General features: G+C 40.9%; 1 protein-coding gene across 1 annotated transcript in view; it reads left to right on the forward strand.

Moving 5' to 3' along the window:
• LOC309822902 (uncharacterized protein) overlaps window positions 1-3475 on the forward strand; it is a 181655-nt gene extending 178180 nt beyond the window's left edge. Inside the window, 1 exon segment of the mRNA XM_082654986.1 lies at window positions 1424-3475. Within this exon segment, the coding sequence (XP_082511112.1) occupies window positions 1424-1889 (466 nt within the window). The 3' untranslated portion in view covers window positions 1890-3475.
• Window positions 3476-17376: the final 13901 nt, after the last annotated feature.

Consider the following 17376-nt stretch of genomic DNA (forward strand, 5'->3'; position numbering starts at 1 on the left):
TCCCCTTAATGAATAGTAAATAATCATCATGCCCTACTGTCAATAGATTTATCTGTTGTGTTTGTGCGTCTGTCTTCATGTGAAAATCTAAAAACTGCACGGCAAGAATTGTATGAGAAGTTTTTGTGTCATCATCGTCATCGTTGCTTAAGTATCTGTCATGTAGAACATCGTGTGTAAGACTTGTACTGAAAGTGGATAGCCCATCCTTACATAGGTATAAAGTGAGTGATATTTACAGTAATATAAAATTAATAATGTGTTAGTTTTCTTACTATTTTCTAACTTTGCTTTCAAAGAATTACATTACTGTACAGTATGCCTCTTTCTCTCATATTTGGAGAAACTATCTATCAGCCTATCATCACAGGTAAGTGGGTTTTTTTAATGTAACAATGTTTCCAATACTGTACTATGAATATGACTGTAATGCTGTATACCATAAAAATTTTATAATGATTCATTCATTAGTATATAGGCTAGGGTTCCATGAAATAATCACATTGCTGCTGCTTTTTCATTATCAATGTATGATTCATTATACTTGTAAATAAATATGAATTTCTTTTTCACATTATCTTTTCGTTTTTGATGAAAATGAAAATGATGTCTAGTGTTTGGGATACAAACAACATCTACAGTATTTTGTATCATATAAGACAATATTGATATAGTTACCAATTGACAATTCATCTTATAAACAGATGACATAAACTCATGGTATTGATGAGTACAGTACAGTACTGTAAATATATTTTCTCTTCCTTATGATTTTCTTAATAACATTTTCTTTTCTCTAGCTTACTCACTCTATTATAAGAATACAGTGTAGAATCATACAACATACAAAGTATGTGTTAATCTACTGTTTATGCTGTCAGTATGGCCTCCAGTTAACTACTAATAATTTATTAGTAGTTAAGTTTGAGGGGAATCAAAAGTTTCATGTGGATTTTCAACTACATGGTGGGTTGGTGCCCCTAACTCTCTCGTTGTTCAAGGGTCAACTGTACTTATATCTGTATCATGTTCAGTACTGCTACGCCAATTACGGTCCTCTCAACTCACAATTAACATCAATAAAAATAATTTAGGTAGCTATATATGTGATGCTTTCTTATCATGTTTATTTATTCAACAAATAAGATATTTTAACTGATCTGATTTTATCCTCCTATCAAATTCAAGAACCTAAAACATTATTTAAATCTCCTCTTCCAATTGCCTCCTTCTACCATCTCCTTTAACAAAATTAATTATGCTCACAAATACCCTATGCAAATAAACTCCTCTTATTTTTTTCTCTTCAACACAGAAAAACATTCCTGACATGGTTTGACTCCAATAGAAAGAAACAAAATGGTGGGAGGTGGGGTAACTCATAACTTGAAAATCAAAAGTGATCCATCTTCTTTCCTATCAGGGGTTTGATGAAAGATACCACTGGAGACAAACTTGACTACATTTCCTACATGGATGAACTTGCTGCCTGCATAGGCACGAAGCCCAATGTCCCACTTCTGTTCCTCAAGGATCCCAGACTAGCTTGGGAAGTTTTCTTTGGACCATGTACTCCTTACCAGTATCGCCTAATGGGCCCTGGAAAATGGGATGGAGCCAGAAATGCCATCCTGACCCAGTGGGACAGGACACTGAAACCCTTAAAAACTCGAATAGTTCCTGATTCCTCCAAGCCTGCCTCCATGTCACGTTATTTGAAAGCTTGGGGGGCACCTATCCTGCTCGCCTCCCTTCTACTGATCTGTAAATCTTCACTTTTTTATGAAATTCGTGCCAGAAAAACTATGGGACAGAATTTCTCCTTACTTAATAAGTATTTGGCGAGGATAAATCTGCTTGGTTATGAGGGTTGTACCAAGTCATATTAATTCTATTCCCAAATATCTTGTGTTTTTCACTTCTCTTCTCCATCATAACTGTTATCATCCAAGGTTAGGTCTAATCATCTCTTATCTGAATTATTGTACTATCTTTCTCTCTAGTCTCAGTATCCCCTTTTTTTTGCCTCCTACCTAAGCAATTATTCTAAAATAAAAAATATTGTCATTGTTTCTATCAAGATCCTGGCAGGAATAAGATAGAACTCAAATTAGGTAATTTAATATAAAGATTATGTCAAGTGGTTTGGGCAGAGTGTAGGGAAATCATAAGTAGAATGAAATTCTGCCACACTAGTAACAATGAGGTGCTTCTACCGTCCGTAGGCCTAATGAGGAAAGGGGAGAAAATAATTATGAATGAGAGAGAGAGAGATTATGTACAGAGGGCCGCCTCTCAAGAACTATGACCTCCAGCTGACCAATGAAGGCAGTCCATGGTGACTCCAAAAGTACTAGGGAAATTAATTGCCGAATCTTAGGCTCTTCCATCCCGCTGCCCGTGCTCCCCAGTGGCCTAACCCAACCAAAATTTAGAGGGCAAGGTTACCGACTATTGTGGATTTAATTGCACCCCCACACACACCAAAAGATATATTCAAGTCATAACCCCTGGTACCTGTGAATGTGACCTTACTTGGAAGTAGGATCTTTGCAAATGTATATAAGTTAAGATGAGATCATACTGAAGTAGGGTGAGCTAGATCCACTATAAAAAGAGGATCCTTATAAAAAGAGGATAAGACACACAGAGACACAGTCACAGTGGAGAATGCCACGTGAAGACAGGCAGAGATTGGAGTGATGCATCTAAGGATCGCCAAGCAAGCAAACACTGGAAGGTAAGAGAGAGGCACAGATCAGATTCTCCCTCAAAAGCTCCAGAGGGAGCAACCCTGCCAACAATTCCGGACTCCTAGCCTCCAGCGCTGTGAAAGAATAAGCCACCCACTCTGTGGTACTTTGCTATGGCAATCCTAGGTTACCAATACACCAACTGACGTATTAGGAGGTGAGCCTCCTAAGCCACAGAGCAAAGCAAAGATGATGGGGAGTGTATAGGAAAGGGCAACCAGAAAGGATCCAGAGCAGACACGTTGCTTTCCAATGTAAAAATCCTTCAAAGTTTGTCCCTTGATTAGAGAGAATAAATTCCTTAGCCTGGAAGAGGAGACTCTTCATGACCTGAGTCCCTTTGCCTAGGTCACCAGAATCCTGTCCTGCAGCTACCCCTCCACTTCAAACCCTGCCATCTAGTACTACCAGACTACGGACTGTGCTGTACCCCCTCACTTTGGCACAAGCTGTTGCCTCTTCCAGCCCCTCGAATCCATACCTGACTGTCTTTCTAGAGAGAGCTTGATCTTCACCCTCTGTGAAGCCTTCCCTGATTCCCCAAAGCAGAGTTGACTGCCCCTTCGTAATGATTGTGCCTCATGTACTACTCTGTCATTGTTCTGTTCTTGCTATAGTATAATTTTCTTTTTCTGTCTGTCTCCTAATGAATGGTGAGTTCTTGAGAGGAACCATGTTCAGCTAAAACACTGCCTGATAAAAAGACTGCAAAATAAATATTTGATGACTGAACAGTGACCTCACTGGCTGACGTTCCTTGTCTCTCCTCTTCTACCCACATTCTTTTCTTCTGCCAACTTGATAAATTACCTCAGATTACCTCAGCTCTGCAAATGAACAATGACAGTCCACCAACACCTATTTCACAGACAGTCTTTGTGGCAATCAGAGTAAATACAACTAACTAATCCATAACTGGGAGCCAGGTGTACTGGTTCAAAGTGCTAACTCTAGTATTCAACCTGGATTATAATCCCAGCTCTTCCATTAGCTGTAAGGCCTTGGCCGAATTACTTAGCCTCTCTGAGCCTCAAGTCCTCAGCTGGAAAATGAGGAGAAAAGAATAGTATCACCTACCTCAAAAGTAAACATTAAGTTTACTTAACAATATAGTGTGTTACTTACACAGTAAATTACCTATTAACAGCTGAGGAGTCTGAAGACATTTTTAATTCTCTGAATTAAAGGATTTGAAAATGATTGCCTGTTGCCTAATCAGAGAGTATGGCCTTTGCTCTCTGTGGATTGTCTGGTAGCACTTTCCAACTACCATTACTCTTTTGTCCTTGTGCCCCACCCCCACCCAAACCCTGAGGTGTGCTGCCACCACCATCGCTGCCACTATCACCGCACCACCCTCAAGCTTCTCAGATGGACCTTCCAGGATGCAGTAAGCAAATAATAGCAAAGGAAGAATTATTCTCAATCATCAAGAGTGGACCTCCTGTCAGAAGAACCTAGGGGCAAGACGGGAATAAAGACACAGACCTAGTAAAGCATGGACTTGAGGATATGGGGAGGGGGGAAGGGTAAACTGGGACAAAGTGAGAGAGTGGCATGGACATATATACACTACCAAACGTAAAATAGATAGCTAGTAGGGAGCAGCCTCATAGCACAGGGAGATCAGCTCGGTGCTTTGTGTCCACCTAGAGGGGTGGGATAGGGAGGGTGGGAGGGAGGGAGACGCAAGAGGGAAGAGATATGGGAACATATGTATATGTATAACTGATTCACTTTGTTATACAGCAGAAACTGACACATCACTGTAAAGCAATTATACTCTAATGAAGATGTTAAAAAATAATAATAATAATAAAAAGAGTGGACCTCCTGATATAACTTGTTGATGTGTCTCTAGGTTTTTATTGGCAACAACCCCAGTCAGAGAAGCACCTAATTCCAAATCTTCAAAACAAGCTAAAGCTGTCCAACAGGAGCAGTGTTGCTGGAGGATGGAGGAAACAGTGCCCACCAAACTGAGAAGGCATCTTGAGACTGAAAAATATGGCAGGTGGCTCCGTATAATCAATGCATCAGTTTATTATGGGGTAACTTACTCACAGGGTGGGATCTGAATCAGGCAGACAACGATCCGGAAGCATTCACAGCTGCACTCCATACCACCAAGGGGCCTTTGGAACAATTTTACAGTTTACCTAGGGTTTGGGGGGGTACGTGCTTAGATAAGGGACATGCATTCCTAAGCTAAGATTTATGAACAGGCTAACTAGTCTCATGAGCACCAGAATATGTCAGGGAAGGTTTTCCTTATTGTTTGGGGACTAACGGAGCATAGAGGCCACCTGGTCCTAGTGATTATTAAACAATATCTATTAACTACAAAGCCCTTGACAACAGAGAAGTGATTCACTGCACAGTACAGTCCTGGGTAGGGTCAGTGAAAGGACAGGAGAAATTGTAAGGGCCCAAGATGACACCAGTTCTGGCTAACAGCCATACACGTATCATACTTAAGCTATCTATACCCAAGTTCTTGAAGGAGAAAACAAAACTTAGATGTCTTTATTACCTCATTATTTTTAGTGTTGCTATCTTTTTCCATGTAGTGATCTTTAGATGAGAAATCAAAGACTCACAGAAGTTAAGTAATTTGCCCTGATTCACACAGCAAGTAGAGGCAGAACAGGGATTTGAACCCACACAGAGGTAACACTAAAGCCCAGGCTGCCTCGCTACTTGCCTTGGGAAGCAACTCCTCTATTTGCCTCTTGCCACCTCAGTTTGCTTGTCGACGAAGCCCAAAGCTGGACACCTCCTCCTTCAGGAAGCCTTTGTCTTCCTGCTGTTTTCCTTCCTCTACACCTTGAATATACTTCTAAACATTGTCCCAGTTCTCAAAGAACAAGTGATACCAGGAAAAGGCTACTGCATAGGAATCATTTTAACTGGGAATCATATTTTCATGGTAAATAGTTGGGGAAATATCAGGTTTTATCAAGATATCAACTTGAGGGGTTTCTCTGGTGGCACAGTGGTTGGGAATCGCCTGCCAATGCAGGGGACACAGGTTCAATCCCTGGTCCGGGAACATCCCACATACCGCAGAGCAACTTAACCTGTGTGCCACAACTACTGAGCCTGTACTCTAGAGTCCATGAGCCACAACTACTGAGTCCGTGTGCCACAACTACTGAAGCCCACGTGCCTACAGCCCATGCTCCACAACAAGAGAAGCCACCGCAATGAGAAGCCCGCGCACCGCAACGAAGAGTAGCCCGCTCTCGCCGCAACTAGAGAAAGCCTGCGCGCAGCAACGAAGACCTGACGTAGCCAAAAATAAATAAATAAATTTATAAAAAAGAAAAATATGTCAACTTGAGAAATGAAACAGATTATGAAAATGTTTGCTTTGTCTCTTATTGAACCAAATTTTAATTATAATTGCAACTCTGTACGAATGGGAATTACCTCATTATCTGAAAATTCACATAACAGCAAATAAAACATCCTCCACCTCATACATTCTCACAACAGTGTACATGCAATTTAATTTCAGGAATCCTCAAATCCTGATAGTGGAGATACTGGGATCTGCTTTAAGAAACTCAGCCCAGCTCTAGTCTGACCATTCCCGATCAAGTATTTCTGATCAGATCTCACACACAGGGAAGGAACAACCAATCAAGTGACTGACCTGTTGTGCTGCAGTTCAATGGGAGAGGTTGGAAAATCCAGCTAGGGCTCTGACTTGGGCCTTTAAAATGGTCATGGTTGCAGCTGATGCTGAAACAGTCTCCCTCAGAAGGGGCGGCGAGGAGTCTCTCCTCGGTTGAGAGTGAAACACAGGTCCCAAGGATGATTCATAATCCTATAACATTTATAAATATTATTATTGGGCTTCCGGGAAGATGGCGGAAGAGGGCTTCCGGGAAGATGGCAGAAGGGTAAGACGCGGAGATCATCTTCATCCCCACAGATACACCAGAAATACATCTACACGTGGAACAACTCCTACAGAACACCTACTGAACGCTGGCAGAAGCCCTCAGACCTCCCAAAAGGCAAGAAACTCCCCATGTACCTGGGTAGGGCAAAAGAAAAAAGAATAAACAGAGACAAAAGGATAGGGACGGGACCTGCACCAGTGGGAGGGAGCTGTGAAGGAGGAAAGCTTTCCACGCACTAGGAAGCCCCTTCGCAGGCGGAGACTGCGGGTGGCGGAGGGGGAAAGCTTCGGAGCCGTGGAGGAGAGCACAGCAACAGGGGTGCGGAGGGCAAAGACGAGAGATTCCCACACACAGGATCACGGCCAACCGGCACTCACCAGCCCAAGAGGCTTGTCTGCTCACCCGCCAGGGCGGGCGGGGCCTGGAGTTGAGGCTCGGGCTTCAGTCGGAGCGCCGGGAGAGGACTGGCGTTGGCGGCGTGAACACAGCCTGCAGGGGGTTAGTGCGCCACGGCTAGCCGGGAGGGAGTCCGGGGAAAAGTCTGGACCTGCCGAAGAGGCAAGAGACGTTTTCTTCCCTCTTTGTTTCCTGGTGCGCGAGGAGAGGGGATTAAGAGCGCTGCTTAAAGGAGCTCCAGAGACGGCCGCGAGCCGCGGCTAAAAGCGCAGACTCCAGAGACAGGCATGAGACGCTAAGGCTGCTGCTGCCGCCACCAAGAAGCCAGTGTGCGAGCACAGGTCACTATCCACACCCCGCTTCCGGGGAGCCTGTGCAGCCCGCCACTGCCAGTGTCCTGTGATCCACGGGCAACTCCCCAGGGAGAACGCATGGTGCGCCTCAAGCTGGTGCAATGTCACGCCGGCCGCCGCAGGCGCACCCCGCACTCCATGCCCCTCCCTCCCCCTGGCCTGAGTGAGCCAGAGCCCCCGAATCAGCGGCTTCTTTAACCCCGTCCTGTCTGAGCGAAGAACAGACGCCCTCTGGCGACTTACACGCAGAGGCGGGGCCAAATCCAAAGCTGAGCCCCTGGGAGCTGTGAGAACAAAGAAGAGAAAGGGAGATCTCTCCCAGCAGCCTCAGAAGCAGCGGATTAAAGCTCCACAATCAACTTGATGCACCCTGCATCTGTGGAATACATGAATAGACAAACAATCATCCCAAATTGAGGTGGTGGACTTTGAGAGCAAGATATATGATTTTTTTCCCCTTTTCCTCTTTTTGTGAGTCTGTATGTATATGCTTCTGTGTGAGATTTTGTCTGTATAGCTTTGCTTCCACCATTTGTCCTAGGGTTCTATCCATCCATTTTTTGTTGTTGTTTTTTTGTTTTCTTGTTTTTTTAATTTTTTTCTTTTCTCTTAATAATTATTTTTTTATTTTAATAACTTTATTATATTTTATCTTAATTTATTTTATTTTACTTTATCTTCTTTCTTTCTTTTTTCCTTCCTTCCTTCCTTCCTTCCTTCCTTCCTTCCTCCTTCCCTGTCTCCCTCCCTCCCTCCTTTCTTTCTTTCTTTCTTTCTACTTCTAATAATTCTTTCTTTCTACTTTTTCTCCCTTTTATTCTGAGCCGTGTGCATGAAAGGCTCTTGGTGCTGCAGCCAGGAGTCAGTGCTGTGCCTCTGACTTGGGAGAGCCAACTTCAGGACACTGGTCCACAAGACACCTCCCAGCTCCACATAATATCAAATGGCGAAAATCTCCCAGAGATCTCCATCTCAACACCAGCACCCAGCTTCACTCAACGACCAGCAAGCTACAGTGCTGGACACCCTGTGCCAAACAACTAGCAAGACAGGAACACAACCCCACCCATTAGCAGAGAGGCTGCCTAAAATCATGATAAGTCCACAGACACCCCAAAACACACCACCAGACGTGGACCTGCCCACCAGAAAGACAAGATCCAGCCTCATCCACCAGAACACAGGCACTAGTCCCCTCCACCAGGAAGCCTACACAACCCACTGAACCAACCTTAGCCACTGAGGAAAGACACCAAAAACAACGGGAACTACGAACCTGCAGCCTACAAAAAGGAGACCCCAAACACAGTAAGATAAGCAAAATGAGAAGACAGAAAAACACACAGCAGATGAAGGAGCAAGATAAAAACCCACCACACCTAACAAATGAAGAGGAAATAGGCAGTCTACCTGAAAAAGAATTCAGAATAATGATGGTAAAGATGATCCAAAATCTTGGAAATAGAATAGACAAAATGCAAGAAACATTTAACAAGGACCTAGAAGAACTAAAGAGGAAACAAGCAATGATGAACAACACAATAAATGAAATTAAAAATACTCTAGAAGGGATCAATAGCAGAATAACAGAGGCAGAAGAGCGGATAAGTGACCTGGAATATAAAATAGTGGAAATAACTACTGTAGTGCAGAATAAAGAAAAAAGAATGAAAAGAACTGAAGACAGTCTCAGAAACCTCTGGGACAACAATAAATGCACCAACATTCGAATTATAGGGGTTCGAGAAAAAGAAAGGGACTGAGAAAATATTTGAAGAGATTATAGTTGAAAACTTCCCTAATATGGGAAAGGAAATAGTTAATCAAGTCCAGGAAGCACAGAGAGTCCCATACAGGATAAATCCAAGGAGAAATACGCCAAGACACATATTAATCAAACTGTCAAAAATTAAATACAAAGAAAACATATTAAAAGCAGCAAGGGAAAAACAACAAATAACACACAAGGGAATCCCCATAATGTTAACAGCTGATCTTTCAGCAGAAACTCTGCAAGGCAGAAGGGACTGGCAGGACATATTTAAAGTGATGAAGGAGAAAAACCTGCCACCAAGATTACTCTACCCAGCAAGGATCTCATTCAGATTTGATGGAGAAATTAAAACCTTTACAGACAAGCAAAAGCTGAGAAAGTTCAGCACCACCAAACCAGCTTTACAACAAATGCTAAAGGAACTTCTCTAGGCAAGAAACACAAGAGAAGGAAAAGACCTACAATAACTAACCCAAAACAATTAAGAAAATGGGAATAGGAACATACATATCGATAATTACCTTAAATGTAAATGGACTAAATGCTCCCACCAAAAGACACAGATGGGCTAAATGGATACAAAAACAAGACCCATATATTTGCTGTCTGCAAGAGACCCACTTCAGAGCTACAGACACATACAGACTGAAAGTAAGGGGATGGAAAAAGATATTTCATGCAAATGAAAACCAAAAGAAAGCTGGAGTAGCAATTCTCATATCAGACAAAATAGACTTTAAAATAAAGACTATTAGAAGAGACAAAGAAGGACACTACATAATGATCAAGGGATCAATCCAAGAAGAAGATATAACAATTGTAAATAATTATGCACCCAACATAGGAGCACCTCAGTACATAAGGCAAATACTAACAGCCGTAAAAGGGGAAATCGACAGTAACACATTCATAGTAGGGGACTTTAACACCCCACGTTCACCAATGGACAGATCATCCAAAATGAAAATAAATAAGGAAACACAAGATTTAAATGATACATTAAACAAGATGGACTTAATTGATATTTATAGGACATTCCATCCAAAAACAACAGAATACACATTTTTCTCAAGTGCTCATGGAACAATCTTGAGGATAGATCATATCTTGGGTCACAAATATAGCCTTGGTAAATTTAAGAAAATTGAAATTGTATCAGGTATCTTTTCTGACCACAACGCTATGAGACTAGATATCAATTACAGGAAAAAATCTGTAAAAAATACAAACACATGGAGGCTAAACAATACGCTACTTAATAACGAAGTGATCACTGAAGAAATCAAAGAGGAAATTTAAAAATACCTAGAAACAGATGACAATGGAGACATGACGACCCAAAACCTATGGTATGCAGCAAAAGCAGTTCTAAGAGGGAAGTTTATAGCAATACAATCCTACCTTAAGAAACAGGAAACATCTCGAATAAACAACCTAACCTCTCACCTAAAGCAATTAGAGAAAGAACAAGAAAACCCCAAAGTTAGCAGAAGGAAAGAAATCATAAAAATCAGATCAGAAATAAATGAAAAAGAAATGAATAAAAGAATAAAATATCTAGGAATAAAGCTACCTAAGCTATATTCCTAGATATATATATATATATATATATATATATATATATATATATATATATATATATATATATATATAGTGTCTGAGTCCTAGTAGGTGATTAGTGCATACATCACCTTCCCCTTCTCCCAAGGGGATGCTGGCAAATGTCTAAAGAAAGTGTAGTGATTGTAGATTCTCACAGTATAAACACCCCCACCATGGTGATTTCAACCCATCAACCTGGACACAACTGAAACACCTGTTCATCAGGGGAGATGCCCTGTTCCCCAGGTTAGGTCAAGTCTCCTATTATTTTTTCTTATAGTATTGTGTGCCTTTGCTTCAGAACCCTTCTCACAATTTGTAATTACACATTTATAACCATTAGTTAATTAACCTTTATCATATCCATTAGAGTGTAAGTGCCAGAAAGACAGAGACCATATCTGTTTTGGCCTCCATTATTTCCCCAGCATCTAGCTCAAATCTGGTACAAAATAAGGGTTCAATAAATACATGTTGAATTAATCAAGCAACCAAACAACTGAAGATGGATAGGAGGATGGATGGATAGATGGATGGATGGAACTGAATTTTTGTCCCTCATCTAAATTGTACATAGTTACTTCCCCTCTAATTGGTGCTCAGCCCTCCTCTGAATGCTTTTGCACAAAGTTGCTCAAATCAGTCCTCTCCAGAAGTAAAGTATTTTCTGATGGTTAGAGAGCCGCAGTACAGTGGCAAACTTCTTGAATGGTAGTCATCTGACTACCTGACACCTCTGTAATTGAGACAGTTCTCCAGAGTCCACTTTGGAACTTGAGTCCACATCCAATTTCCTTCTCTTCTGCATATGTTTCTATAAAAAGAAAAAATTAATAGATAGAAACCTCAATTAAGTAGAGTTGGGAAACCAGGAAGGGGAGCTCTCTTGTCCTTAGCAGAGCCCAACAGGAAGAAGAGAGACTCCTCTTCTTTCCTGGTAAGGACTCAGTCAATGAAAAGCCATGGACTCTTTTTTTACTATCGCCGTCCCATCTTCCTTTTCCCCACTATAAAAGTGTTCTCCTTCCCTTGCCATGTGGGGACTTTCATATGGCTCACCATGGTTGCAGACCCGGAATTGCCATTTTCTGCTGACCCCAATAAACTCATCTTTCCTGGAGAAATATCTAGCAGTCTATTTGCTTTAGGTCAACATTTCTTACCACTACTCATACGTAATGCCTTCTATCCAAGTTCCAGATTAAGATCAACATTTACTCAGCTTGACTCTTCCAGAGAAATAATTTTCATTCATAACTAGAAGTATTTTTCCATATTCAGAATTATCTTCTCCACTATTCAAAGGCAGCTTGGTTAAACTAAGTAGACTATCCCTCAAGAAAAGAAATATGCATTCTGAAGTATCTTCTAGTATGTTGTATAAAAAATAAGTCTTATTAAAACTTCTGGTTAAACATAGCAGATAGAACATGTGATTATTTTTATTTCATCTCTTTAAAACAACAGTAAAGGGGGAAAAAAGACAACAACAGATGGGCAATGTCATCACATTTTCAATAGATAAAAAGCATATGGAAGGTAAGTAACTGGCTAACAGTAGAGAAAGTTTACAGCCTAAATTAACATAGACATAAATGTCATAAAAGGCCACAGAACCTTAGGAAAGCTCAGGATCTAGAGGCATCCAGCATGGCAAAGGGTAGGGATGGGGCAAGTACATAAAACCAGGAGAGTTAAAGTCTCCATTCTGAAGGATGAGCCCCAGATCCCTTCTCCCTGCCCTGCATCCAGGCATAAGAGTGGCACTTCTCTGGAAAATCTGAATGGCTCTAGAGAAAAATTTCTGGATTCTAACTTTTAGGAGACCCCAGCAAAAAAAGTGGAGAGCCTAAAATCCCAGCCTGATTACATCATGATCAATCCCACTGGCAGAAAAGTCCTTCACAAGCACACAAAGTCACAAATCAACAGTTTGGTACTGTGCTCTGAAATGTGAACAAAAAGACAAGGGTCAACATATGTTTCAGGAAATCATCTCATACAGAAGGCAGGGACCAAAACAAACACAGAAGAAAAGAAGTTGGAGGAATAAAAATAATGCGTGAATTAACATCCAAAGAATTATAATTCAGGAAATTCAGGGAATTAATGTCAAAAGAATTATAATCCAGTGGTTAGGACTCGGTGCTCTCACTGCTGAGGGCGTGGGTTCAATCCCTGGTCAGGGAACTAATATCCCGCAAGCTGCATGGCACAGCCAAAAACAAACAAACAAACAAAAAAAGAATTATAATTCATGTCCTCTAAGAGAAAAAAGATAGTGTTGGGCCCATAAAACAAGAACAGAATATTATTGTAAGAGGAGCAATAGAACAAGAAGGAGCTTGTAGAAATCAAAAAAATAAATAAATAAATAGAAGATAAAGTTCAGGAATTCTCACAGAAAGTGGGACCAAAAAATAAAATGATGGACAATACCAAAGCAAAGAAAATTTAAGGACCCATCTAGGAAATTTAACATCTGAATAACAGGACTTTCAGAAGAAGAGATTAAGCATGATAAAATTATTGTAGGGAAGCAAAATTTGCCACCCCAAAATGTATCTCTTTGGCATGAGGATTATTTTTAAGAAAGCAGAAGTCTCAGGAAGTCTTTCTTTTTACCTCCCCCTTAGTTGCATAAAGAATAGATAAAGGGTCTGTTCCTGGAATAGTGCTATTACCAGAGATGTCTACAAAAAATATGGGCTAGGTGTGCTGGGGGAGACTTGGCAGGACCTAGAGATCAGAGGTCACTCTGTGTCCCATTGTCTCTGTATGGCCCAGCAAACACCTGTTTTCCAAACATTTTCTTTTCCATCTCCATGTGAATTGCCTTCCTCCCCTTTAAAGTCCCAAACTACTACCCCAATATCCTGTTTGGTCTTCAGCTGAAGATGGTATTTAATGTGAGGGCTTCGGCCATTTTGGTGAGTTACTCAGTTTTCCTGGGTCTCTCCCATGTATATGTTATTAAATTTTTGTTTGATTTTCTTCTGTTAATCTGTCTCATGTCAGTTTAATACTCAGAGCAGCCACCAGAACCTAAAGGAGTAGAGGAAATCCGCGCCCCCCTCCGCCAACTGAAGACTCAGTGGAAATGCCCACTGAGCATGCAGCACAATGAATGAAAAAAGCCTCAAAGTGAGGCATGGTGGAGTTGTTTTAGACACATGAGGTTTGAGCAGCTGTTACAAATACCAGTGAAAATATCACATAAATAGTTCGATACAGGAGTCCACAGCTCAGGGAAGAAATCAGGGTTGTGATGAAAATTGGAATGCATTAGCTTGTAAAAAGTATTTGAAGCCAAAACATTGAATAAAATAACCTACGGAGAGTTAAATAGAAGAGGAGAGAAGGGGGACTTCCCTGGTGGCACAGTGGTCGAGAATCCGCCGGCCAGTGCAGGGGACACGGGTTCAATGTCTGGTCCAGGAAGATCCCACATGCCGTGGAGCAACTAAGCCCTTGAGCCACTACTACTGAGCCTGCGCTCTAGAGCCCACGTCCCACAACTACTGAAGCCCGCGTGTGAGCACGTGCTCTACAACAAGAGAAGCCACCGCAATGAGAAGCCCGCGCACCGTACCAAAGAGTAGCCTCCCGCTCACCGCAACTAGAGAAAGCCCGCGTGCAGCCAAAAGTTAATTAATTTATTTATTTATTAATTTTTAAAAAGAAAGAGAAAAAGGAGAGAGGGGAAAAGGAGAAACAGAAAAGAGAGAAGGGAAGAGACTAGGGCTCAGAGCAGAGTCCAGCAGAGGAGATAAATGCTATGTCTCAGGGAACCGGAGAAAAGAATACTTCAGAAGGTGAGCAAGATCAACCGTATCAAAGGCAACCAGGATGGAGGAAAATAGGAGTACGTAGGAGATTTGATTGTTGGATTTACTGAGTTGGAGAGTACAAGTGACCTTAGTTAGAACTGCACACATTTTAGAAGCATTAATTTTTTCAAGGAGTATAGTGAGATAGAGAAAAATGTGGGATATTAATAATTTAAGTGCCAAATAATGTAAAACACTGTTTTAGTATTAAAATAAATGTGGACAATTTATGGAATAGAATACAGTATTTGCATTATTTTTTGAGATAAATCAGGGGACTCCAAAGAAATTGGGCCATGTGAGGGCTTTGCTGCCATATGTTCCTTCTCTCCCAAACCTCACAGAAGTATTTTGCTCAGTGCCCAGGGCTGCCCAGACTTAGTAATATTAAAGTATTAATATTATACTTCAGTGGGAAACTTTGAGAAGTCCCACCCAAAACATGAACATTAACAAAGAGCTCCCCCTTGTGACTCAATTTTTAGAGAAGCCTTCAAAAGCCACACTACTATATTTAAAATAGATAACCAACAAGGACCTACTGTATAGCACAGGGAATGCTGCTCAATATTCTGCAATAACCTAAATGGGAAAAGAATTTGAGAATGAATAGATACATATATATTTATAACTGAATCATTTGCCGTACACCTGAAACTAACACAACATTGTTAATCAACTATGCTCCAATATAAAATAAAAATTCAAAAAAAAAGAAAAGAAAGGAATATTTGGGGTGAAATATTAAAAAGTCACATCTTTGGGGAAAAAAAAAAAAAGCCACCCTTCGGGAGACAAGATGATAAACAAGCCAGAGCACATTTGGTGAATCCTCATGCAGCATTGACGGATCCAACTCACATACTGCTAATCTTGGGCAGCCTCCTGTCACTGTAGACTGTATTAATGTCTGCTAAGTATTTGAGGAAATTTTCCTGTAGAGCTTTCTGAGAAGTCGTTTACTATGTTTACATTCAATTAAATGAATCGTATGCCTGTTTTTCAGTGGGAGTCACAACAATGAAGGGATTGGACTAGATCAGTGGTTTTTAACTTCGCTGTTATCTACTTCAGGGGATCAAAGATAATTGTGTGGGAGGAAAAAACTAAAGCATGGCTTCTCCTCAACCCAACCCACACTGCTGCTTTTTATCATTATTTTTTTAACATCTTTATTGGACTATAATTGCTTTACAATGGTGTGTTAGTTTCTGCTGTATAACAAAGTGAATCAGTTATACATATACATATGTTCCCATATCTCTTCCCTATTGCGTCTCCCTCCCTCCCACCCTCTCTATCCCACCCGTCTAGGTGGTCACAAAGCCCCGAGCTGATCTCCCTGTGCTATGCGGCTGCTTCCCACTACCTATCTATTTTACGTTTGGTAGTGTATATATGTCCATGCCACTCTCTCACTTTGTCACAGCTTACCCTTCCCCCTCCCCATATCCTCAAGTCCATTCTCTAGTAGGTCTGTGTCTTTATTTCTGTCTTACCCCTAGGTTCTTCATGACATTTTTTTCCCCTTAGATTCCACATATATGTGTTTGCATACAGTATTTGTCTTTCTCTTTCTGACTTACTACACTCTATATGACAGACTCTATGTCCATCCACCTCATTACAAATAACTCAATTTCATTTCTTTCTATGGCTGAGTAATATTCCATTGTGTATATGTGCCACATCTTCTTTATCCATTCATCCGATGATGGACACTTAGGTTGCTTCCATCTCCTGGCTATTGTAAATAGAGCTGCAATGAATATTTTGGTACATGACTCTTTTTGAATTATGGTTTTCTCAGGGTATATGCCCAGTAGTGGGATCGCTCAGTCATATGGTAGTTCTATTTGTAGTTTTTTAAGGAACCTCCATACTGTTCTCCATAGTGGCTGAACCAATTCACATTCCCACCAGCAGTGCAAGAGGGTTCCCTTTTCTCCACACCCTCTCTAGCATTTATTGTTTCTAGATTTTTTGATGATGGCCATTCTGACTGGTGTGGGATGATATCTCATTGTAGTTTTGATATGCATTTCTCTAATGATTAATGATGTTGAGCATTCTTTCATGTGTTTGTTGGCAGTCTGTATATCTTCTTTGGAGAAATGTCTATTTAGGTCTTCTGCCCATTTTTGGATTGGGTTGTTTCTTTTTTTTGTTATTGAGCTGCATGAGCTGCTTATAAATTTTGGAGATTAATCCTTTGTCAGTTGCTTCATTTGTAAATATTTTCTACCATTCTGAGGGTTGTCTTTTGGTCTTGTTTATGGTTTCCTTTGCTGTGCAAAAGCTTTGAAGTTTCATTAGGTCTCATTTGTTTATTTTTGTTTTTATTTCCATTTCTCTAGGAGGTGGGTCAAAAAGGATCTTGCTGTGATTTATGTCACAGAGTGTTCTGCCTATATTTTCCTCTAAGAGTTTGATAGTTTCTGGCCTTACATTTAGGTCTTTAATCCATTTTGAGCTTATTTTTGTGTATGGTGTTAGGGAGTGTTCTAATCTCATACTTTTACAGGTACCTGTCCAGTTTTCCCAGCACGACTTATTGAAGAGGCTGTCCTTTCTCCACTGTACATTCCTGCCACCTTTATCAAAGATAAGGTGACCATATGTGCATGGGTTTATCTCTGGGTTTTCTATCCTGTTCCATTGATCTATATTTCTGTGTTTGTACCAGTACCATACTGTATTGATTACTGTAGCTTTGTAGTATAGTCTGAAGTCAGGGAGCCTGATTCCTGCAGCTCC

The sequence above is a fragment of the Grampus griseus genome (genome assembly GCF_964374135.1).
Source record: "Grampus griseus genome assembly, chromosome: 1".
Classification (NCBI taxonomy): Eukaryota; Metazoa; Chordata; class Mammalia; order Artiodactyla; family Delphinidae; genus Grampus; species Grampus griseus.